Source organism: Atractosteus spatula, chromosome 8 (assembly GCF_055471065.1).
Source record: "Atractosteus spatula isolate fAtrSpa1 chromosome 8, fAtrSpa1.hap1, whole genome shotgun sequence".
NCBI lineage: Eukaryota > Metazoa > Chordata > Actinopteri > Semionotiformes > Lepisosteidae > Atractosteus > Atractosteus spatula.
Genome location: NC_142713.1, coordinates 56430248 through 56456877, shown reverse-complemented (window position 1 = coordinate 56456877; position 26630 = coordinate 56430248). Strand labels below are relative to the sequence as shown.

The following is a 26630-nucleotide window of genomic DNA, read 5'->3' as shown; positions in this document are numbered from 1 at the left end:
GGGCAAAATTTTAGATTCTCTTGGCTACTTTTCTTTTGCTTTAAAAGACATACTGTATTAATACTACAGTAATTTAGCTTTCAGTTATAAAGAATTCCCCCAGAGATATTAGTCATAGTTTGTTATTCTTTATTTTCCAATTTTGTCTTCCTAGAAGGCTTACTTGCATAGGCAAGAGTAGTTGGTGCCTGATCTTTCTTGTGCTGTACATGCTGATTCTAACTTCTGTATATTTGGTTGTTGTTTGCTGCTTTTAATGCTATTGCTTTGTGGTATATTTATTGGATATTTTTTGTAAATTTGCTTTGGGGTTACCACAAAAACATCCAGTTCTGCTACAGTTTGCTTACTTCTCCCTTTCGTAGCAGAAAGGCTGTTCCAGAGTCATCCACTCCAGCTCCAGTGTATCTCCCTGCTAAAAGACTATTATATGTATATTACTGCAGTGTGCTAAGACACCAATGTGATCGGAACCCTTTAGATCAAAATTATCATTCTCAAACTGTTTGTACACTGTGACTTACATTTCTAGTTGTTTTATATTTTTATTTGTAACTGACCATCGTTAGCAACATCTTAAGAGGCCACTCATACAGTATGTCTTTTTTTAAGAGAGTAGGCCAGGGAACATGCTCAAGGTCTGTGAAGGATTCACTGCACTCTTTAGCCTTTAAACCTCTGAAAGGATTTTCAGTAAGCAGAAAGGGCAAAAGGCAATATTTCGATGGCGTAGCCTTTTTTTTAACTTGTCCAGTGCTTTAAACAGAAATAAGACCCGAATCTCGAGCAGCAGAATTTCCGACAAATTGTGCAAAAAAAAATCCTCTTTAACCTCTATGAAGACTTTGCCTGCTTGCTTTTACTTGAGTCTCTTACTTGATGTGTTGCCACTGTGATGCCAGGAGCTTGTGAACATACTGTACTGTATGTACACATTTGTTCCAGATTGGGTGGCATGGTGATGCAGTGGTTACCATTGCTACAGTACCTTGCAGCTCTGGGGCCCTGGGTTCAATTTTGGACCTGGAGTGCTATTTGTATGGAGTTTGCTCTCCCTGTGTTTGCATGGGTTTCCTTTGGTTTCCTCCCACAATCCAAAGACATACTGTACTGGCTGGTTATATGGCTTCTTGGAAAACTGGCCCCACTGCAGGTGGACTGGTGTTCCATCAAGCATGTACCCTGCTTCGCGCCCACGGCCTAGCTAGGGTAGGCTCTGGATTCCCTGCCACCCTGTTTTGGATAAAGTGGTTTGAAAATGGATGGATGGATTGTTTCAAGATGGGATAGTGAAACAGTAATCTTGCAGTTCTGCATATTTTATGTGCGACAGTATATACAGTACTACCTTCGGTGACAATTTGTTTTCATCCTCAGAAAAGACAATCCAATATGAATCATTTTATCCTAGCATGTAGCATACATAACATCTTTTCCTAATTAGACTCTGCTTCTACAGTATACTCATGTTTGTATTTTTCAGATGTCTATCTGACCTACTTTTAAAACAGAACTGAAAAGACGTTAGTCTAAAATCTTTAAAAAAGAAAATTAAATACATTTAGTACTACTTGCGATTTCAGGAATCTTCACTTTCCAGGTTTGCGACTCTGTGACCTCTTTTTAGAAAACAGTGGTACACTTTTAGAAGTGTAGTGGAACCCTTTCTACACCAGGGGGCACTCCTAAATTCATTGCCACTGTTCATTGCCTAAGCAACAGTATCAGGCAGGGAAGTGAACCATGTGCCTCTAGTGAACACAGGAGGGCTGTCACACACCATCACTTGTTCACAGGTGCTTGTAATCATAACTAGAAGAAAAGAAAGTAAAGGTTTATAGTAACGTAGATAAATGGTCTAACATGCCTAAAGAGTTTGTCCACTGTAGGTTTGTTGCACAAGCCCATATCCTATCTCTCTCACACTCCTTTGTTTTGCCTTTCCTTGCCTTTTGTGCTTAGGGCCTACATGAAGGCTTCCTTATAGTATCGTCAGTAGTATAGATCGGCATCTTTAAGCATGAATTGTAAGAGATCTTGATAAAGAGGGAATGAATGATTAGGATAGGACCTCCAATCACACCAACTGTATAAAAGTAGTTAATATACTGTAATCTTACCCCTTGCACAGATGTTAAAACAAGTCTTGAACCTTTGCTCAGGAACTGGCACAACTGGAATGTCATAATTTTATAATGTTAAGGCCGATCAGAAATCTCCATCAGACACCCAAAATATGGATTAGGTGCTTTTTTCAGCTCATACAGTAGGTGCTGGACAGATAGGAAGTATAACTAAAAAACAGTCAGAGAAGAAGAAAGCACATGTGGAATTCTCCACTCTCTTCCTCTCTCAGTAAGTCTCTATTAATCTTCCCTGGTGAGGCCATCAGTTTTAGAGATGTGACTCCAATGTTAATGTGGCCCATCAAGCCCCTTTGGTACTGTAGTTAGTAGCTAATTGATCCAAGGATGTCATCAGGCCGTTTCTTGAAAGACACCAGGGTATCGGTTTCAACAACATCGTTAGGCAGCTTGTTCCACAGCCCTTTGGGTAAAGACGCGTCTGCTGCTCTTAATTTTAAATGCAGTTGCACTCTGTTTCCAGTTGTGCCCTCTGGTTCGTGTTCACTCTTCATTTGGAAGAAATCTGCTGGATTGATTTAGTCAAGGCCTTTGAGGATTTGGATACTTGTATCAGGTTCTCTCGTAGTGTTTACTGTTCAAGACTAAAAAGGTTCAATGTAGAACATTCTCTTAAGCCCAGGAATGTTGCTCTTCACTGGATGGATTCCAGAGCAACAGTATTTCTTCTATAAGGTGGTGACCAAAATTGTTTACAACACTCTAAATGAAGCCTTGCCAGTGCATTATAAACATCATATCCCTTGATTTAAATTCTAGCATTTTGTTTGCCTTTTTATTTGCTTCCCCACTTTGTCGAGAAGATGTAAGTGATGTGTCATAAGTATAAGGTGTTTTTATTGTCTTATGAATAGTTGGAAATGATTGGAAGCCACATTGCTTGTTTGTTAGTTTAGTACAGGAGCTACTAAATTTTCATCCAGATGTTTCTTTAAAAGAGTTCATCCTGCATTGACAGAGGGAAAACTCTTCAGAGGACAGCTGCAAATTTGTTTCATTATCTAATTTGTCGCTTACGTAACTGTAACAGGGCAACCAAAGTTGGAATGTAAAAATGGGGCTGAACCACCAGAGGGCGGCGTTGAGACATTCTAATACAGCAAACCTCACATTCTCACAAGGTTATTATCAGGAATTGGTCGCACCTGTGGGCATCCATTCTCCATAAAAGAGCTCAGAGTAGATGGGGTTTGCCTGCTGAAACCCTCAAAGTCTCCTTGGCAGTGAGACCTCAGATCGCAGGGTGAGATTTGCTGTAGCAAATTAAAAGAAACCCTATCTGTATATGGTTCTGTACTTGAGCTTCAATCTAAATGGAAAAACCTTGGGGTTATATTCGATTCTGGCTTAACATTCAACACACATGTGCAGCATATTGTCAAAACATCTTTTTTTCACCTGAGAAATATCACTAGACTATGCCCTATGTTATCACTAACTGTGGCTGAAAAGCTGATCAACACATTTGTGTTCTCTTGAATTGACTACTGTAATGCTCTACTCGCTGGGGTATCTAAATCTACTTTGAACAAACTGCAGTATGTCCAAAATTCAGCAGTCAGAATCCTGACCAGGTCTAGTGCAAATGATCACATTACTCCTATCCTGGAGTCCTTGCACTGGCTTCCGGTCAAATTCCGTGTGGACTTTAAAACCCTCATGCTCACCTATAAGGCTCTGCATGGCTTGGCACCTCAGTACCTGTCTGAACTATTATCACCTTACTCCCCACCTCGCAACCTTCGATCTTCTAATTCTGGTCTCCTTACTGTCCCCCAAGCCCGTCTACATTGTATGGGTGACAGGGCCTTCTCCTGTTATGCCCCCAAGCTCTGGAACTCTCTGCCCAAGGATAACAGAGAGTCACCTTCTCTAAACTCCTTCAAATCCAGACTCAAAACCATCTTCTTTAGAAAAGGCTTCACTTAACTGGTTTCATTCTTCACCCCTCTGCTTTTCCTAGCACCACCATCCACGTTCTCCTCTGTATATTGTAATTGTGTTTTATCTTGTATATTCTTTTTATTTATTGTTGTTGTCATTCTGTAAAGTGCTTTGAGAAGCCACCTTTAAAGGTGCTATATAAAATAAAGTTGATTATTATTATTATTATTATTATTATTATTATTATAAAAGGTTTAAAGTATCCCAGGTGGGTTACAACTGCAACTATGACTTACTGTTCCTCATTAAGCAGTAGACTCAGTCGTGACTGTACCACTCTGCTGGTAAGAAAGAAGAAGGGCAGAGCGGACTGGCCTAGACGGGATCAAATAGGTAAGGTTTTTCCACTGCTACTCTTTTTCAAAAAGTGGGAGTTAGTCACACACTTACAGTATACAGACAAGTACAGGGTCGGGAAGGCAGCTTAACATCAAGGTTGATCTATTGATTGCCGAATCTCCTAATTTAATTAAAGTGATGTTTTTTGGTGCAGGTTACCCCTACCCTGCTACCAGCTAAGGGGGATCTATTACACATAGGTCTTTCAATACCAAATTAAGTTTTGAAAGTCAATTTGTATTGAGACTATTTGTTAAGCAGCTACTGCCACAGCACAACATAAGCTGCAGCCTGATAGAGCAGATCTCTGATGATTCGTCAGACCGGCTAGATCATTCATTTGTTTGTTGTTGTTTTCTCTTTCTTCAAATACTGTTGCAGAGCTGACAACCTTGAAAGTCCTTGGTGGTGGCAATTCACATGCCTCTTGAGAATTGAATGCTTTCAAAAGTTCCTCCATCAGGCAAATGCACTGTTATCTTCCCACTTGGGAAGGTCTTAGAAGGGGGATGTGCATTTACTGTAGTAGAAGGTCTGATCCACTATGATGAAAATGAGATCTTAATAGACCTTTACATAAGCACTGCCCATCTTTATTAAAGTGTCCTTCCAGTCAGACGGGAATACATATATCAAACATAAAGAAGGCATGCAATGGAAATTTCTTTATCCAGACTTTATTCAGACAGCTTAATTATTCTTCATATTTCCAGATATGAATCTATGCATGGCAAAACGTGGCTAATACGAACTCCTTCAGCCTTCCCTTGAGTGTGGTTTAATAAAGGCAGTAGTATAGAGGAGAAATCTCAGCTCCCCTGTGGTTTGAGTGCCCTCAGAAATGTGCTGATGAGCTGATGAAGGGGTGGCTGGGAGTGTGTTTGGGATGATTAAAAGCCACAGCACATCAGCACTGATTTAAAATGACACTTTCTCAGCCACAGGTCTCTGTGATTACCTTCACCCATTGGCAAAAATGTTTCACTATTCCTGCATTTTCCTTACATTTCCTTATGCAGAAGTTGGGAAAATGAAATGTACAGCAAGAACTGGGTTTTTATGGTTTTAAAAAAATCAGACAGACAAACTGGCAAAATGGTAATTTATTTAAATCATCATAAGTTTTTTCAATCCTTTGGCCTCCCATTTCATACCAGACAAATTAAAAGAACTTCTGTTATTTCTACAGGTGTATATAATGCTATCTATTTAATCCACTCTTTTTCTTATTAGTGATGTTGAAAAATAGTGCTCTTTGTTATCACATGAAGGAAAAGGAAATTGGTCTTTAAGCTATGGTGCATTTTAAATTGTCCAAATTTAATCGGGTCTGTATTTGCATTGAAAAGACTGACCCTTAATTAGCTTTCCTAAATTAATCTGAGATGCAATACTTTAGTGGTTCAGAGCAGACTGCACCTTTTATACCGGAAAATCCTTTTGTTTACAGGATTTACAGGCACAGCAGGAGTGGGCTTCATTGACGTACAGGGATCTCAAATGCTGTCTAGTGTTCTTTCGTCATTGAGTGGGCATGTTTGTTTTTCATGGCCCACATGAGTAGTCTCAACCCCTCCTACTGAAAGGATTTCCGCTGCATGCAGCAGACTAAAGTGCAATGTGTCACAGTGATCACAGGTGTGCTCTGAGGTGTTTCTTGAGCTGTACGTACTGTAGCAGGTTAAAATTGAGTTCCCTGCTTAAATCTTTAATTCACTTGATTTATCGTTATCGTTATAAAACAGGTAAAGCCCAGCCACATCAAAGCCTTCTTATCTAAAGGGCCTTCGCAGTACATAGTGACATGTACGTCATTGTATTTCATTTTAAGCTTCAGAGGCTTTGACAGGGAGGGCAATCCTTGGTTTGGTATCAGTTCAATGATGGCATTTGTATGTCAATGGAGTAGAGTAAGACAGGCAGAGTCTGTGAGTTCTTATTTCTCCCAGGTCAATATCCTATTATGAGGATTTGTCTTTCCAGTGTGACTTATAAAGGGCAGGAGCCTCGTCCTCTTTATTCCCTGTTTCAGGAGTCATTAAATTGCCTTGCCTCCTGCAAAGGGCACTTTGGCAGATAAGGAGGAAACTGGAATCATTTCTGATGTGGAGGTGGTTTGTTGTCCTGTACCACAGGGGGACCATCGATGCTAATCTGAAAAGCAAGTCTGCAGTTCCAGAGGCAAGATTGAAAATGTCTAAAACCCCTCAGTATTGTCTTCACAAATACACAGCATCTCTTGGTTATTGTTAGTCATCTAGACTGTCCCCTTGTTTTGTCATTCACACCCAGAATCTATATTTACTGTATTAAATATATTAAATTGACCGATTCTTTTTATAATTTTATAATAGTTGTGAAGAAACGAATTTAAAATTATGCATATTTATATTGTTAATGCTCTAAGGTTAAAACAGTGCAACTGCCTGTGGCATTCAAAGGTCAATGGTAAGTGACCAGTTTAATGAACATCACATGAAAATCTCCTGTAGCCTTTGGACGTGAGCTAACATTGACCCTAAGATTAGGTTAGGTATTTCCTTTTGTGAAATGGTATTTTTATTTAAATTACCCCGTACAGAACAAAATAAGACATGATATAACACACCCTTGTCACTCGTCAATATCTGTGGTGCCCTTTTTACATTGCCTCCTGAAAGATCCTAAAGCAGAATTCTATACAGTAGATGATAAAGGCATTGTACAGTAAGGACTTAACCCAGGCTGCTGCATCTCTCGAGTCTAATCCTCTAACATCCCCCTCCTTTAACGTGGATGCTAGCACTGAAGAGCTATATATAAATGACATCTGGATGGGTGGGATAGGATCCAGTGACATTATTATGCTCTTTTAATCCCCTGCTATCCAAAAAAACTTAGCAATCAACTTCAAAATCCCCAAATTATCTGTACTATTTTTTGTGGCTTCACTAATTAATTTAAATACTGAGCTGGGAAATCTGAGTGATACAGTATCTTGGATCAGGATTATTCCTTTGAGCAACATATTTGGGATGTTACTAAAGTATCCTCTCTTCATCTAAGAATCACCACCAAAAACATACTCTGTTTATCACTGTGAAACTTATGGAAAGTTTTGTAACATCATGCCTATATTATTGTGATTTAATTTTCTCAGGTCTCTCAAGTCATACTATCTCATGACCCCAGCTTGTATGGAAAGTTGCTGCTAAAATTATATCAAGAACTAGAATTGTATAAAAAAAAATTAACATATTTTGAACATTTCCCCTTTACTGGTCCATCTCTATTGGCTTCTTATTTGATTCAGCACTGATATTACTGTATCTTTCATCATAATTTTTTAAGATCCATTTGCTGTTTTTTTAATATTTCTTTCCTTAGTAATGTTGTACTGTAAGTTGCGTCACCATTGCGAACTGAAATAAATTAAAATCCTACTTGTGATGTACTGTATAAAGCCCAACAGGACTGTGGACCCATATACCTGAAAGACCCATTGATCCCACATGGTCCCCATATCAGTCAGTTCGGTCACTGACTACTGTCCTGCCCAGTGCTCCAAAGAGCTGCGAAGATATACACCATACCATCAGAGGTACGGAGCCAGTGGGGTGACGCTAGTATCTGCAGAAAGCTGTCTGAAAGCCTCAATCCTACCTAAAACTTGGGATTCTGACACCCTCATCCTCTAGAGCTTTCCTTTTGTTTATAAGAAGTAACTAAGGATTCAAATACTTGAATGCACCAAGCCTCATAGGATTGACATCAAATTCAGTTTACTACCTGTAGGGTTAAAATAATATTTTTACAGTTTTACGTTTAGAACATTATAAATGACTCTCATTCACATTCAGCGTTAGATATAATTATGTTTCGGCAAAGGACCTGTCCAGGCTGTATCCCATTTCTTGCCAGGATAGGCTCAGGCTCCCCCATGGCCCTGTAATGGATAAGGCAGTTAGAACGTGGATGGATATACTGTAATTATGTATTTACTGTATGTTTTATATGTATCCTCCTTTGAGAAATTACTACTCTTTATAACTTTTAAAATTTTCTTTTGTGTTTCCCTTTGTTATACTATTACTGTTTTTCATTTCTGTTTAGTGCTTGGAGGCATATGAGCTCATGAAAAGCCCTATATAAAAATAAAGATCGAGTTACAGTTACAGAGAGCTACACCAAAGCCTTTAAAAACAAGGGCTGTAGCTTGAGCCTAATGGCATTTTAAAGACTTAGATTCATTTCAAAAGATATTTATTCCAACCTCAGGACCTCATGAGCAACAGAACCCAGAAAAGCAGCATGAAGTAAATGGTCAAGAAAATTATTCAAAGTGTATACTGTATGCCTTGAGGAGTGCAGAACACATCAGACAGGAACCAATGAAGATTGTGAAGCTACACAATATAGGCTGACAAGTCCGTCTTTAAATTCAGTTAAACCTTTTTTAGATTAGACCTGTTTTGTCCATTCTTTAGTTTCTGATTGATTAGGCAGTAAGTGATTCTTATCGATTTTACTTCTGCTGCTTTGAGAAAACGCTTTTTCGGATAAGGACTTAACTTTTGACAGGACAAAGGATATAAAAATGTCCTAGAAAGGATAATGTTATGTGATGCTGTGTTAGAGCCAGTGTAATTACGTGTGATTTGATCTTTCTTTTTAAAACACCTGTGAAGAAGCTGATTGCTCCTGGATGAATGTAGTGGTAAAAGTCTTTTTACACTGAAACTTACAGCACATCGGAATAATTATTCACTAGGAATAACAACACCCAATAAGAAAGTGCCTTTTAGAACGCTTATTGAGAGGTTATGAATAAAAAACTTTTGATTTATGTTTTAACCACCTGGTCACAGGATAAGGGAGATGGGACCCCCAGGCAGAGTGAGGATTTAACTAGGGGGTACTGTAGCTGCAGAGGTTGAAATGGGCTGAAGATGGGATGTAGATGGTTGTTATGGTGTTTTTAGCTTTACAGGAAGTGACACCATGGAGAATTACGAGTTAGAATAGCCAAGGTGAAGGAGATCTTGGTGGGCACTATCCCTCGGTAACATTCATTAAAAACTCCATTTAATATTTTCTCCTTTCCCTTGCCCCTTTACCAAAACAATCATCTGTTGTTTATCACCCATTTTCTCTCTTGTTCCCTCAGTGTGTGTATGGCTCTGACCTGTATTTCTGTCCCCTTGATTTTTTCTGGCCACGTTTTTGTAATCTCTGACCTCCACCGTTTCTTATCTTTAAAATACTGCTGTCGGAGGGGAAGGTATGGGACATCAACAAAGAATTCTGCACACTTCTCTGCCTTGCTTTACGAATTTGTCCTGGTTGCATAGTTCCCCACTATTTACCCATTCAGGGTAAAGCAAATAGGGTGTTTTAAGGGAGAGTTCCACCAATGCAAGCTGTTAAAGGGGCTCTAACTACAAAAAGATATAGAATAACAGGCCATTCAGCCCAACCTGTGTATTTGGTTGGGCTGAATTTCCTTTCCTTTTTTCTAATCAGGTCATGTGCTGGTTTAAAATAATTTTAATGAAAAATGAATACAATCTACCCATAAGAAATGTGAGTTTTCAACCTGTAAGGTTTATGTTGGACACTGACTTTTTATGTTATGGGTTTCGGTATTCCAGTAGCCCTGGGCTGAAGAAAGAATTCATCGTGATGATTTGTAACACAATTGTATGGTTCCTTAATTAGACATGAAATAGAGAGTGTCTTTAAAGTGCATTGGATTAACAAATGTTTGCTCTGTCTCATTAAAAGAGCAAGCATAAATCTGACTCCATAGAATTATTCTATTTTAAAAAGTGTCAGCGTCATAGAATTGCTTGATTTTTTTCTGCATTCTCTTGCAAATGCATTAGAGAGAAGTGATAACAATTTCCATAGAAGAATGCAATCAGTACGTGTAATCATGCACCCTTTATTTCCCCACTGTTGGTGGGGCAGCCTGTGTTTTCATTTTGATGTTCATGTGTAATTCATTTATACGGACTATTTTTAATGTGTCTTTTTCATCTTAAATTATTACTCTCATAAAGTGGGTGCTGCACTTCAGTGGTGAATGATGTGGGTGTTCTCCTATACCGTATGCGCAGGGCTTCGGGATGAAAAGCACTAACCACATTATTGATCTCTTTTTTAAGACAGCTGAAATGCTATCAGAAAGGTGTATATACAAATGGAGACCAAGGAGGCCGCATTTGCAGAATCTACATAGCAGTCGCTAGACTGTAGTGTAGTGCCTCCTTTCAAAAAGTCAGGGCCTATCTGCTAGATACCTGTAATAAATTTGTCTTTCCTTTTAAAGATCGTGGACAAAAATCACAACAAGAAGTTAAGCACTTTTTAGACAGCTTCCATATTTTATTTGATATACAATTTGCATTTCATTTTGGACAGTGAAGTCTTACAATGGCCTTGAAGGTTTTCAGTGATATTATAAGGAGTCTAGGCAAAAAACACACTTGTGCAGCAACCCCTGTAGATTTATTTAAGTTTTTTTGGAAGAAAGCTACCTAGTTGGTCTTGATTTGAACTCCCTTGTATTGGTTCAGTATTAGTTATAAAATTGTATGCAATTGCAAAACCTGATGGATTAGTCTCATAGCTTCTATTTACTAATGGAGGCCCAAAAGATTTTAGACTGGGATTAGGCAATTAATAATATTGCTCAGGCATCTACTTTGATAATACCATCTTTTACTGTACAGTCATACAATTTATGATCTGTTACACCCATCTTGCTGTTCCGTTTTAATACAATTCATCAGGATTCTCTGATCTGCATCTCCTGCTAATCTCCAAAAAATAAATAAATGCTATTAAAAAAAATGGAATTGCTCCCTTAATAATGGTGACAAATTTTCTACTTTAAGTAAAACTATAATATGCTGCAGTTCTCTTTCTCTGTGTGTACACCTCTCTCACTGTGTGGGCTCCTGTCATCTCTTGGCCCTGTAAGATATGCCTGGCTTCACAGCGCCACAGATATGCTCAAGATATCTGAACATCTGCTGGGGCCTTGTGATATTCAGAAGAGGAAGCAAGCCCTTTCTCCACTGTCAGTATCACAGAGGTACAGTAAACCCAGAAATAGCAAAAAAGAACTTTCAGTAGTTTTCTAACTTTGCTTGAATCACCCTTGTGACCCTTTTCTAAGGCAGAATAAAGAAACTCTAGTCTCCCGACAAAAAAAAGGAAATGATTAGATATAAAATTCCATCAACTTTCCTGTTGACCATGCCTAATTTTAAAAAGAAAAATAGAGCTGCAGTTATAGTAAGGTGTGTGGTCTTGTTCTCTCGAAATCCAGGTGTCACCGGCACGGTAGGACACTGGGGATTCTCCTGTCAACACTGTGGAGTAGGAAGAAACAGAAATCTGTCTCATTACCTGTTCTCTCACAGCTCCCAGAGTCAGGACAGCACCAACAAGACTGCAGGAGAGACAGTTCTGTAGGTAGTGCCTGAGACAGTGATGAGAAACAGGGAGGCTGAAGGGAGAAGCTGGACCATCTGATGACTCACACTCCGAAAAAAATAGATGAAAAGAGAGGAAGAACAATACAGATAATACAGTAATACTGCATTAATGTGTTTTAAAGAGAAGTCTTCTGCTCTTTAAATGTTGAAACACAGCAAAATCGTTAAATACTAAGCCATTGTTAACAACATCTATGGAGAAATGCATATTGTGCACATTGTGTGCTTCTGAAATGTAATCACTTGACCTCTTGACATACTTTAGTCTGGTTAAATGCTGTGACTTAATTTATGAAAAAACATAATCCAATTAACTCCGATAAATCCTCCCTCTGACTGTTCACTTTGCTGTGTCATCTGAGTGTGACTGAAGTGGAATTTCCCTCATACCTGTGACCCTGAAAAATGAAGAAAAAAATGTCTTCAGATTGACATTTCCATTCTTTATATGGTGTAACAACGGTGTATTCAGCCTAGCCTACTCACACCTTACATCATAGCTCGTTGCAACTATGGCTGCTGGTGCTGCTGTCCATGCCATTGTGTGTCTCTATGTTGACCCACCAGGTAGATACGTCTGTTCTGACCAAAATATCCTATTCTCCTCCCCACATGTCTGGATGGTGCCCAAGCTGGGAACCATCTGAGTTGGCAGCTAGTTGACCTTGGACCCCTAGAGCTTTTTTTACTCTTTTTTACTTACAGAGGAGTTTTTGGTTCGTCTCCTCCGTTGTCTTCTGGCTTTTTCTCTTTCTGTATTTTAATGTCATGTATTGTCATATAGCTTTGTTAAGTGCCTTGGGGCAACCTTGTTGTGAAAGGCACTATATAAAAATAAATTGAATAGAATATTTGACAAGGAAGAAAAATGAAAGGTATTTAAATGTGCAATTCATATTTAACTGAAATATAACAAAGTCAGATTTAGAGAATTTCTAGGTGGCATCAGTCCAGCATTTTGCTGGGTTAATGATGTCATCAAATGTGTATTGTGTATAATTAATATGAGAATGTTTGGGAAATTAGCATTTTATTGCAATAGTTTAAGATTCATGAGAATTTTTCATTTTAAATTCTAATGTGATGAAAACAACTAGTTTAAATCCATCCTATTATTTTCTTGAAGACTGGAACTCATTGATATGCCATTATAAAGCTGCTTTAGTTATTGTCAGCAAGTTTCCCTTCAGTTACAGCAAGGGTTTCAGATCAAGACATGCTCTATATTATATTATATAATGCTTGAAATTAATGATTGATTCACAAATTTTGAAACAGACATTATTGTGTCTATTGACTGGGGTGGATTATAGACCTCTTCAGTGTATACAGTAGTCTTGTTTTGGGTGGAGCCATCTAATTTAAACACTCATAGGCCTCCTGTCTCATAAGAACACTAGGAAGTTACAAACAAAGGTGTCGTTCAAACCATCATGCTTGTTTGGTTGCTAAACAAACAGGCAGCCAAACAATTGATCCAACAATCGATCCAACAATCTCTGCCTGAGAGATCCTAGGGAACTGGCTTCAACAAACTAGGTTTTTCCAGACACCCACTTTTATAAAAGTGCCTTTTGTTGTCATATTAAAATTTACTTCATTACAATTTGCAGTCATCATTACACTGGTTCATCTGGTCATTTTAAATTAATCCAATGTGTTGGCTTTGTCAACCTGTGTTCCTGGATTTTACATACTGTACTTGTATGGCCTTGTCACCTCCTCTCCTCAGGACTGCTGTTATTCAGTTTCTCCAGCCTCCTCATGTCCGAGCTTTTTGGTGTTCAGTAGTGAAGGCTTAAAGTAATGAATCCAAGCATGGTGTGGGCAGGTTCAAGAACTATTTTCTATATTTAACTTTTCTGATATCTGTTTGGTTCATACTGAACATTTCTCTCCCTCATCTGCCATATGTTTCTCTATACCCTGATGCAGAGATGTCATTGACATTGACAGTTTCCATGGTCATAATCCACTAAAATATCTGCAGTATTTCAAAAATGTCCTTGAACTGCTCCATGCTATTAGAGCTCGAGCAATAATAGCTATTTACTTGATAGGAAATAATATATAGCAGCATTATACTGGATATACTGTAGGATAATTCATCTTTATTGACAGGCAGTATGAACTATGTTTACCTGTTTATTGAACAAGTGTAAATTCATAGAAAATACTGTAAACTGGAGGTGCCAAAATCCAATTCAATTATCCAATTGTAAATACTTTATTCATCCCCAGGGGGACAATTTAAGTGGCAGCGATGCAACATATGGCACATACTGTAACAATAAAAAAGAAAACATTGCTAAGAAAAAAAGTCTATACTGTACATAAATAAAAACAGCAAACAGACCATAAAAGAGATCGGAAGTAACATTGTGCATTATTTAAGAAGGAATTAAATACAGGAAATGCACATTTGTAGAGAGGGCTCTGTTCAATACATATCATATTGATATTATTTGCCAGCCTAATAGCCTCTGGAACAAAGGTACATTTCCTTTTATTTGTCTTGCACTGTGGACTGTGGAAACTTTCTTCCTGAAGGCAAAAGTTCGAAGGAGATGAAATGCGTCTTCAATGAGGTCAAAGGTCTGAAAGGCTCACCAATGATTTTAGAGGTGAGGTTTACAACATGTTGAAGGCAGTTTTTGTCTTTTTGACTAAGTGAAGTGAACCAACAGATAAAAGAAAAAGTTCAAATATTGTCGATAAAAGAGCTACAGTATAAAATGTTAAAGGATCTCAGTTTTTTAGACAATAAAAGCACTGCTGGGATTAATTGACAATGACATCCGTGTTCTCTGTGAACTTAAGTCTAGATATTTGCAACTGTGGGCTATACCAAGAGACTCGCCATGAATTGTTGTGGGAATTATATTGTTTTGTTTTTTAAAATCAACAATCGTTTCTTTTGTTTTTGACACATTCATCTCTAGGTAAAAAGTATCACACTGGCTGACAAATTCATTCAGAATGGATCCATGTGTTTGTCCAGACTCTGAGAGGAGAGTGACTAATACACTGTCATCAGCACACTTGGTGATTTTCATAGTTCCTCTGACAGTCATTAGTATATGAGATGAAAAAGAGGGGAAAAAGAACACAGCTTTGTGGTGAACCAGCAAAAACAAAAAAAACAGTCACATGTCAAACAATTAATAAATACATTTTGTGTTCTATTGAACACTAATGATCCACATGATAAGCTGGTAATTTAATTTGAAAATATGTGATTAGTTTTCCCACCAAAATGGGTGGCTGCATTGTATTAAAGGCTGATGGGAAATCAGCAAAGAGAAGTGTAGCTGAATAATTTTTCTGCTCTAAATGGTTATGAAGGACATTTTGTAGAAAAATTTAAGCATCATCAACTCCCCTTCCAGGTTGGTAGGCAAACTGACTCTACTGCAGCTATAATATGTGACTTGACTATTTTTTCAAGAGTTTTCCTCACTGATGGAGTTGGAACTATTGGCCTCAAGTCACTGAGGGCTTTAGGTTTAATATTCATAGGAACAGGTATAACTGTAGAGTGCTTCCAAACAACTGGAACAGTACCTGTGTCTAAAGAGAACTGGAATAAGCATTGAAACTCCACTCTACTCTAATAAAAAGGGGTAGGTACTGTAGGTACAGTAGGTCCCTTTTCAGGTCATAAAGGCCCATGGGGAATGGGGGTCAAGGGCCACCATTTTTCTTGGCCATCCAACAGTGGAGGTGGAGGTGATGTGATCAGCATCACACTCTGGCCAGCCTATTAGCCCCAGAAGGATTAACCCCCCAGTGCTCATTTGGAAAGCAGGCTGAGTGGACCTGGGAGCCATCTGGAAGGAATTAGAGCAAGCTACATCACTTGCCCCTACCTGATCCTAATATAAAAAGAAAAATAAAATATACATATACTGTATACTGTAGGTGGTAGTAGTTCAGGTGGGTAGCTGCGTCAGCATGCGTAGGCTGCAAAGGAACAAGTAATAGGTTTATTCCATGCTGAAAAAAAGAAGAAAGAGAACACAACGTTTCGGCCGTGGAGCCTTCTTCAGGTGTGTCACACCTGAAGAAGGCTCCTCGGCCGAAACGTTGTGTTCTCTTTCTTCTTTTTTTCAGCATGGAATAAACCTATTACTTGTTCCTGTATACTGTAGGACAGCACAATGGAGAAGTGGTTAGCATTGTTGAGCCCAATTTCTGGGGTTCATTCTACATAGAGTTTGAACAGTGTGTCCTCCCAGTGTTTTTGTGGGTTTCCTCTGGGTGCTCTGGTTTTTACCAGACAAACTATTAGGTTAATTGATTTCTGAGAAGATTGGTACTGGTGTGAGTTTGTCTGCATTTGTCTGTGTCTGCCCTCTGACTGACTGACTTGCTTGCTGGAAGGCTCCAGTTCCCCTGTGATTGTGAATTGGAAGAAGTGGTTAGAAAATGAATGGATGGTATACTGTACATATTCACACTATTTTTAAAATGTTTACACTTCTATACTACACTGTAGCACTAAGAACAGTAAGATTTAGTTTAGAAGTTCAGTCTAAAATAAAGGTAAGTAGAAAAGCAAAACTAGTAATTCTGAAGGGCGTTAGTTTTCTAAAATAAGATTTTATAAGGTTTGAATATGTTGAATATGTAGATGAACTGTGCATGTTGCAATGTTTGATATTACAGTATAAGGTTTCTTCTTCAGTTGGTCGTAAACAGCCTACATGAAAGGTATATGAACTTTGGAAACAGATGTTTTACAACCAAAATCTCATTAGTTGTCAAACCCTAATATGAATTTAAAGTACAGTATGAATGGGGAACTTGAGCTTACAATGAAATTATTTCAGAACAGGATGTTGTGAATCACAAGTGATCTCTTCTGCTGTATCATTAAGCATAATATAGTAAAAAAGTATGCATGTTTTGAAGTCCTAATTTGACAGGAAGGGAATGTCTGTCTGAGTGACAGGTGGGACTGACACCGACTGTGGCTCTGGAGACACAGTGCTTTTATCTGAATCTTGTTCCCATTGACTCCCTTCATATCCTGCCTGGGACATATCAAGCTGACAGCAGTGAGCTGCAGAAGATGGCATTATCAGCAGTGATACGAAATAAAGGCTTTGACTTTTCTCCTGGTGCTTTTGACGTCCCATCCTTGTTTTGCCATGAAGACAGAACATGCTTTTACTTTCTTCCAGCACTTTAGTCTTTTGCATGGAACAGTCAAGTGATTGGACTAGTCCAATCCACTCATTCATTGCTGGCTCGCTAAGATGTCTTGTAGCCTGGAACACAGCAGTAATATGTTTGGGTCTTTTTGGCAGCTTTGGTCTCCCTGAATTCACTTGTCTAGGACCTCTGAAGAATAACACAATGGCCAACCAGAAGTCATTCATTCAGGTACTGTACGTCAGTGGTCCTGGGGCTCTGGGGTATGTGCTGTTTTTTGTTCCTCACAAGCCCCCTATCACCAGTACTAAAAGCTGCCAGTTACTGATCTGCTTACTGATTTAGACTTTCTTCTGAACTCAGTCCTTGATTCATTAAAAAATACCTGTTAAAAGTACATTGTTCCCAATAACTTCAGCACACAGGACTTTATGCAGTCTCTCCTAAGCCTGTTAATTAAGAATTTGCTGTTTTATTTCTGACTAAACAGCTTTTAAGTGATAAGGAGGATGAACAGACATGGGATCGAAACTCATACAATGTTTTTTTCTCTTGCTTAAATCCATTTTTTTATTTCAGCTTGCACACTTGAGTGAGAGCAGTCCCGAAACATTTTAATAAGCTTTTTAAGAGCGGAAAGTAAATTTTAAAATAGACCTCAAACAGAAAATGTAAACTAGCCTGTGATTAAGAACTCTCAGAAAAGAGACTAACAATGCCTGAAATCAGGAACAAGAAGGCACAACAGCAATTAGACACACTGGAAAAGATAGATTTTTATTTTTCCTGGTTGTAACAATACAAAGTTTACAAGTGCAATTACAATTAAACTCAAAATTGTACATTCTATCTAGTAGCAAAACATATACCGTATCAGGCATTGCACCTGGATTGAAATAACAGCCACTACAAAGCTATTGGGTACAGGTGTAGATCAGCTGTAAGGCATCTGTTAGCTTTGCAACCTTGCTATCCATAGTGTGCTCCCTTCCTTATTATAAGGCAAGGTCAATTACTGAATTGCTAGGATGACTAGATATCTGAAAAAAAAGCAGCTTTTTAAAAAATACAATGGAATGGATAAACAAAGATGTTTATTATTTTCTTTTTTAGCTTTCTGTGTGATAATGTAAGCTTTTCAATTGAATCATCAACTAATACAGGACTTGCAAAGCAATTGTAGTGTAATAAATGTAAAGATTGCTTGTGAGCTTTAACTAATTGCAAGATGGTTTTAACCTCTGTAACATCTGTTTCCAAAACCTAAGGGAGTGCATTGTTTCTAGAATGTGTATTTCAAGGTGTGTTCACTACCATAAAACCCATCACACTAACTCAACACTACTCATCTAATCTTACTGACATTTATACACGTCCTATAGGCTTAATGTAAGATTCCAATAATGTTACTTTAAGATCCCCCACTACACAGTTAATACAATTTTCTGACATGCTCCTGTTTGCTTCATGTCATGCTGTAGGTGGTACTCTCAAAGATAAGGTACATGTGGGCAGGAGAATGATTTGGGGTGTTCCCATGGGAAATCCACAGGAATGTAAGTGTACCTTCTAAGGTTAAGAACAGAAAGCCTATTCTTCATGATTGAGTGGAAATCAAGGAGTCTTGTGTTATGGACTGTACTTGGAGATGTGCTTCAAACGTCACAAAATACGTTTGAAGGAATTCCTGCACCACCCTCCTGCTGATAGTTCAAACCAAAGCCTGGGGGAAATCAGCTAGTCAGACCACAAGTAAAGCTTTCCTCCCTTCCTTATTTCTTGTTAGGTTGCCCTATCTGCTTCCATTCCATTTTGATGTTTGCTAGCAGAGTGCTACATAACTTTGGCTGTGAGCAGCAACTTAAATAAAGGAGTGAATTTCCATACGAGCTAGCTCTCCCCCAGACATCATGTCAGTGGCAGCTCTGCTCCAGGTAATGCTCATTACTTTGAGAAGCATTACTCCAGAGAGCTGCTGCATAGGCAGACGACCTGTAAACCATGACTACTGATATCAACTGCTCTGCTGGGTGCTTTGAGAGCCAATTAAACCCTCTTGCTGCAGCTATTCAAATTTTTCACTGTCATTGTTTGGTCCTGCTCATGTTTGTGTCACTTTCAGAAAAAAAAAACTTCAGCACAGCCTCTTTTGAAGCAGGGCTCTCCATCCCAGGACATTTCTATTAATACGAAGACCCCTTTAGCTCCCTGCACACATAATTCCATAGCCCTGCAGCTCAGAACACATAATTGTGCTCAGAACGCATGCATCACTTGCTTAAAATATGCTTCTAAAGCTCAGTTTCAGCTTTATTCTAACTAATGACCAGCTTTTCTGCCAAAGATTTCTTCAAAGCCGTGTGCTACTTGCAGCATCAATTTTTTCTATAGTTCAGTGTTACAAGTATCTCCCCGTTTCTGTGCAACAAAAAATGAAGAGATCCCATCAGCACACACCTCTGATGATTAAGAGAATGTGCTGGGTCAGCATGCTAACGGGAAGGTGTTTTAATGTTCTGAAGAAAGTGTGTTTTAGTCAGCATCCAAACAAGACGTGGTGAAAATTGCATGGTTGAAAGAAAGGGTAATCACTACTGTGCAGATATGGCTGATGTTTGTCCCGAAACCAGGAGGAAATGAGGGAGTGCTGAAAAATGAAAATAATGCAGGTTTGCTTACATGATCTAAAGGTGCTACACTGATGTCTGCGTACTTGTGCTTATATTTTACACATTAAGATGTATATTCAGTACAGGATAATATTTACCCATCTTGAAGATTTCTATTAACAAATATACATGTTGCTACAATTCAAAAGGTTAAACTTATTTGTATTTATTGTTTAAAATCATTTAAAAATAATAAAACTATTTTGTTTTCAAATATTATTGATATGGTTTTAATCAATATTTCCTATCAAGCCTTTTTCCAGTGATTGTCTCAATAATCAATTTGATCCCCATTTCTGAATGATCATTTTCTCTATAATGTGTGCACAATAGTGATAGTAACATATAACAGATAATAATTACATTCAGTAATATTCAGCATTTGAAACCAATTGAAATATTTTCATTTAAACATATCGATGTCTTACAGACTCACATCTGAATGCAAAACTTTAAATTGAAATAGTTGAATCTTAAAAGCCTTTCTGTATAATAATCTAATTCCTTTTAAATGGGGAAATTCATAATGATTAAAAATACATTCTATCATTTTATACTAAATATGAGATAGGGCATTTAATTATAATTGACATTAGTACAGACACTAATATAGAATACTTTACAGGTATATAGTCATTTCAGTAAAAAAGTGGCTATACCCGTAATCACAGTCAAAAATCTGGCATTCAACTTGATTGAGCTATGATAATATGAGAAGGTGAAAACACTTCTCAGCTTCCTCTCGGTTCAATATAAGCTGAAATGTGAAATCGGAGTTGGGGGAGGGAGAGGGATGACAGAAAGGAGTTTTTCTGCTGTTTGGCAGATTTTCTTTCCTTCACAAGGAAGTGTATTCTCTACATTCAAGTGTGAAGAGAGATCACTCAGCAAAGACACTGAAGTCTACAGGCAGTGGTTCACTGGACTTCCTTTCACACTTAATTTTTACTCTCTTCTTCAGCCAGAAGAGCTTTCAGGTCCTTCCTGTGCTGAGACTGTATAAAATATCCCCTGCTCCTCTTAATTGAATTTATTCCTCACCACTTAGTCATCTCAGGCTTCTTCGAGAGCTGAAGTTACACACTTGAGATCTTGCATCATCAGAGCAGATGCTCCTACTCTCCTCTCGTTAGAATAAGCTCATCTGTAGAACACATTCTTTGAAAATTAATTAAAGCTGCCTTTCATTTAAAAAATACAAGCGAAACAAAATTTGCATTTTCTCTTTACAGTTTACTAAAATGTGAAAATGTGGACTCATTAAGATAATTTAGCACACAAAATTTGTTCACCCAAATATTTAAAACTTATTTTGAGAGTGATTATTTGATTAAAAAAGTGTCATTTTGATTTAATCTAAGGATGCATGTTTTGATCAGTAGATGTCCACTAGTCCTCTCATTTCACTTGTAAGACTCAGTTCATCATTTTAAGGTTTTGGAGAAGGTATTTGCTAAGGTTGCTACCTCTAGCTTAGTCTGTTCCACTCAGTGCCACACTTGTGATGCTTTGATAAGTGTTATTAAAATACTGTTCGACTGGGACTGAGATATTTCCTTCTTTCTTCTTTCACAAATCTATTTGAGCACTCCAAAATCTATTTGAATCCTTAAATCTTCTCTCTCTCATTCTATTGGTTTAATCTCATTAAAACGTTATGTTTCCTCTTCACTATTCACACTTAGAAAATGTTAATTCAACAAACTGCAAAGAAGCAAGTTCAAGAAAAGGGCAAGCATTGCCATGTAATTGCATAGTTATAATGGGATAATAACACAAAGTTTTTTTATATTACAATTGCTAGGCAATTACATTTTTTAAGTTGAAGCTTGTTATTCTTGTGAAATGACTTCCATTGACTTGAAAACTGCCATTAATAAGAAAATACTGTTGAGAGTGGTGTAAATTTGATCTTATTTTGTCATTTGAGGCAGTCACAATGGCCAAAATACAGGCAGCCACCAAACAATTATACCAATTTTCAACTCCGAATGAAAACAGATTGCTGTTGAATCATCATTCCCATCGTTGTGCAAAACATCAACACAGAAGACCAGATAAAAAGAAGACAGAGAAAGAGGGACAGAAGAGAAGAGAAAAGATGCAGGGGAAAAAACAGATTTGTGAGAGAGTAACTCTTTTGACAGGCCAAGTATCCGGAGCTCATCCAGGTATTGTGAGCACTAAGACTGGATCAAGGGCATAAGTAAAAATTCTGCTGTTTTATATTTGTGGAAATACTGACTGATTTCCTATTTGTGCTATTCACCAAGCTAAAGTAAATCCCTCATTATTTAGCTATGAACTGTTTTGAATAGGGAAATAAGATCCCATTTGTTTAGTGTACAGGTTAGGGAGGGATTTTGTCTTATGTAGGATCCTTTATTTGATCAGATGCAGCTTCTCTGTTCTCCCCTTGATGGTATCTGTGCCTCACTTGCAGATCAGTAAATAATAATAACAGATCTTTGCTCACACCCGAAGAAGGCTCTGCAGCCGAAACGTTGTTTCCTTTCTTCTCTTTTCAGCATGGAATAAACCTATTACATGTTCCTTTGCAGCCTACGCATGCTGACGCAGCTCCCCACCTGAAATAATAACAGATGTGTTTTGTGTTTGTATTACGCTAAATAAACATTTCTCCTTTTTAACTAACTGGGCTGCCAGGTTATTACTGTATTACCGTGTTGTGCTGGAGAAAACATGTGCAGTGTGATGCTCAGTAATCATTGACAATAGAGGTGTATAATTGTTCTTTTTTAGAAACTTGCTTGCACAGCAACCTAGTGGCAGGACCTCATATCTGATTGCAACTTCACTTCAATTATTCACTTATTCACATACTATATCTCACTGTAATGGGTTCAGTGGTTCATTCGGGAAATTGTAAAGTGCATCATGTATGAATATTTTCTTCCTAAAGACTGAATTGATGGCACTTTACCCCTCCTCGTTTCAGAGTGAGAATCCTCTTCATTACTGTCCTTCAGCTCCTACATATCAGCCCTTTAGGGAATTCCAAAGTCTGCCAATTAGAGTGTTTGCTTACCAAAATGTGTGTTGTGGGGGCGGGTTATTCACCTGTCAGGAACAGCACTAATGACTTGAAACTCTTCCCTTGATAAGTGTATCTGAGAACGGCGGATAAGAGCATTTGGCTGACCTCTGGACATAAGGCTTGAAGGACAAGTGAAATACAGCTTGTGAATCTCTACACCAGTATTGCAATTCTATTCCACCGCAGCTGTGACACAGTCCGGGGGTAAATGGGGATGGCACAGCCAGAGAGTTCTGATGGTGTTTGACAGCTTACTGTGCTTATGTGTAACTAATGAAAAGAAATTCTATTTCTGATTGTTCCAGTGCTTCTTGATTTGGTCCACTGATTGGTTCTTTATTTGGCTCATTCTTCTACAGATGAGCCTTTCATCTCTCTCTCTCTCCTTCCTTTTCTTCTGGCTATTATCGGGGATCTGCTCCACCAAATACTCACTCAGTGGCTCACTTTCACCACTACCTGTTGCTGCTGATGTTTTACTTGCCATCTCTGTGTTGCATTAGGTTAATAATAATAATAATAATAATAATAATAATAATAATAATAATAATAATAGTATTTTTTAGGTTACACCTTTAAAAGTGCTATATAAAGTGCTTTAAACGATAACAATACTCATGATCATCATCATCTTGGGAGAAATGGTGGCACAGTGGTCAACATCACTGCTTTGTAGTGCTGGGGTCCTGCGTTAGATTCAGGAGCTGGAATGCTCTCTGTGGGGTTTCTGCGATCTCCCCGTGTCAGCGTTGGTTACCCCTGGGTGCTCTGGCTTCCTCCCACAGTCCAAAGACATACTGGTAGGTTAATTGGCTTTTGAGAAAACTGGCCCTGGTGTGAGTGCGTGCGTGTTTGTGTGTCTGTGTGTGAACTGGATGAAGAGGTTAGAAAATGGATGGCTGGAATAATAATCTGATTTAGATCAAAAGTACTCACATTATTATATTATGCTCATATCATGTTTTCCTTTCTGATGTAAAAATGTTTTTTTTATTTTAATAGTTGCTTTTGAGGCTTGAGCTAATACTGAGGGTTTCTATCTTGATGTGACGTCTGAGACTTCTATACCCTAATTTGGTAGAAAAGTCTTCATATACTACATGCTCTCTAACTGCATTTTTTTATTGTCTTTGAACAGCATTATTACTCAGCACCTACACAGTGAAATATAAGACTTCTACTGCAGGATAAACAGTGCTCTGATAGGCTAAAGATAACAGTATTATTTTAAAGTCCTATATACACACACATCAGTGATGAAGAAAATGTGTAACGATACCACCATTTTTTTTACCTGGGATATAGCAATCTGGTGGTGGTTTACTAAACTATCTGGCATTAAGTGGTACAGCATTCACTGAGACCTCTTTAAACACAATAACTATACAAACCCATCCACTTTGTGCTATATATATATCCTACTCAAATTTCAGTAGTCAACACATTTAATTTCAGACCATACAATGCATAATTTAAAGATGAACTCCCCCGTAGGTGCAAGTCAGTTAATAATAAAAGTGAATGCTGTTTGCACAGTGTTTCTGCTGCAAATGAATTCAAACGTAGCGTTAGCGTCCCGATTCCTTCTAAAGCTGTTTTTTCTTATGCTAAATTTTCCACATCCTGGGACCTTACCCATATGACTCATGTAACCATGGCAACTAAAGGTAGCTTCTGTAGGATGTAAATTTGCCTTGTAAACAAAGTACCACCTAATCAAACAGGTTTTGAAAGTTAATTTTTCACAACCAAATTTAGAAAGATAAAAAATAAGGTTTTCAGAAGGATGGATAAATAGCTGCAACAGAAAAAGGGAAAACTGAAGCAGAAGATTATCAAAATGCTAGAATGAAATAAGGCTGCATTTATGTCCTCTTGAATGAGGGAGTTCAGCTTCAGTAAAATACCACTTAAAAACCCCGGGGAGTCAATCTATTGCTTATCTTTGAAATTCATTCTGAATTTTAATTTCTTTTGTGGTTCCCTGACCAGTTCGTGTTAGTAAAAAATAAATACTGTTACTACTACAAATGATAAAGTTCAAAACTGGATACACCACAGTGCAAATTAAAAAAAAAAAACAGAAATAAAAAAACAATACGTTATTGATAGATTGCTGCTGTCTTTTTCTGGACCATGACACAGAAGAGGAAGCAGCCCCTTCTGGAAAGGTTCACAGGATAGGAGCTGACATTCTCTACAGCTACAATTGATTGATTATGCTGAAAGGGGTGAGCAGGGATCTGATCCTTTTTCTGACTTTAGAACAGCGGTATCCAGATTCCCATTTTTTTTTTAAAAAGAGCTGAGTTGCGCTGGGACTTCATTATTTCACAAAAGTATCCAGACACACCATGTTCAGTCTGTGCACAGGTATCCTCTGGTGGTCGTGTGCCCATGGGTAATAGGATCTGGCAGCTGGCACTAACAGAAAAGCAAGTTCATGCCAGCTGCTGGCATCTTCAGGACCTCCCCACCTCCTGCTTCCTCATCAATCCAGAAACAGGTGTCCATTGCTCAGTAAGCCACATTAGTCAAGTTTTTTTCTTGTTTTTTCTTCTTTTTACGGCATTCTGGAAAAAGAACAAAGAACCTTTTTTAACAGAGAGAGCAACAGGCTTCATACTGACTTTCTTTGGATTATTTCTCACAATGCCTGCGATTTAACCATTCATTTATCTCTTAAACAACCCCCCCAGAAAAAGAAACCCAACAGTATAAGAGTGCATAGAAAGATTGTTTCGTGTACAATACCAGATGGACCTGCTGTGCGATCAGCCCTCTCTCTGCGTGAGGGGAGCACAGATCAAGTGGCTTGAAATCGATCTCTCAGGCAGACACACCCAAGCCAAACCTTGTTTTGCTGCTTGGTCTAATTGGTGCCACAGAAAAAATCACATTGACACGTGTTGCTTCCAAATTAAAGATATACCTTTTTCAGAAGGAGGGTTTCAGGGGCTTTCAAAGCAAGAAGCACAGCAACACATTATACATGTTCTAAGGAAATGTCACCAAGTCCATACAAATTTCATTTTCTTTTTTTGTGAAATGAAGCCTTCAGGAAAAAAAAGAAAGAAAGAAACAAAAACAAAACATGCATATGCGCTGAGAGGGTTTTTAATACCGCTCAATGCACATAATTATTGTGAAAGTACCTGTAATTAACAAATTAAAAATTATAAACCCAAAAAAATCAATCTGCACTGAATCATCGATAATGCCTGTGTGTTTCTGGTGTATGCAAAGTAATCTGTGCTGCATAAGTAATTAATATGGATTAGGTGAAAACATCAGCCGCATCTTCACCCTGCTTCCAATACTAAATCCCAGGCCAGGCTTCTTTATGACTGCAGTTTTAATTAATGATTGCCATATGGAGAGTGTTGCACTCCTAATTAGAAATGGCCCCCAGGGAACTGTGAGCAGTCTTCTACATGTGGACAGATCTGCTTCATTTCCTGTTGACAAGAGGTACAATATAAATCATATAAAGCATAAAATATTCCCATAAGGGGTGACAGACACATCATGCTGTCTTTTCGTGTGTCCCCAGATGGGCTGATCTCTTAGGTGTGTGAATACGTTGCTTAATTATTATTAGCATTACTTTAATGAAAAAAAAAACAGCACACAGTTTCACCAAAATTTGGATTCAACTGCGGAGGAAATGATCTGAAAAAAAGATCTCTGGATTTATCCTTAAATATTCCCCTTTTTCGTCAGAGTCCATTTTGAACAAACCACCTACACTTATTCGGGTACTAAAGGTATTTAATCAATACCAAGGACTTTGAATGTTTTTTCTATTACAAGGAAACATGGTGGTGCATTGGTT

At 38.1% G+C, this 26630-nt stretch overlaps 1 protein-coding gene across 2 annotated transcripts in view; it reads right to left on the bottom strand.

The window, feature by feature from the left end:
- Nucleotides 1-23896: 23896 nt before the first annotated feature.
- LOC148829881 (protein shisa-like-1a) overlaps nucleotides 23897-26630 on the bottom strand; it is a 93732-nt gene continuing 90998 nt past the window's right edge. The window contains exon 5 of one of the 2 annotated variants that reach the window (XM_088923428.1): nucleotides 23897-25368. In XM_088923428.1, the coding sequence (XP_088779554.1) occupies nucleotide 25368 (1 nt within the window). In that variant the 3' untranslated portion in view covers nucleotides 23897-25367. The remainder of the gene's footprint in view (nucleotides 25369-26630) is intronic. The other variant, XM_088923427.1, reaches the window with a different exon arrangement.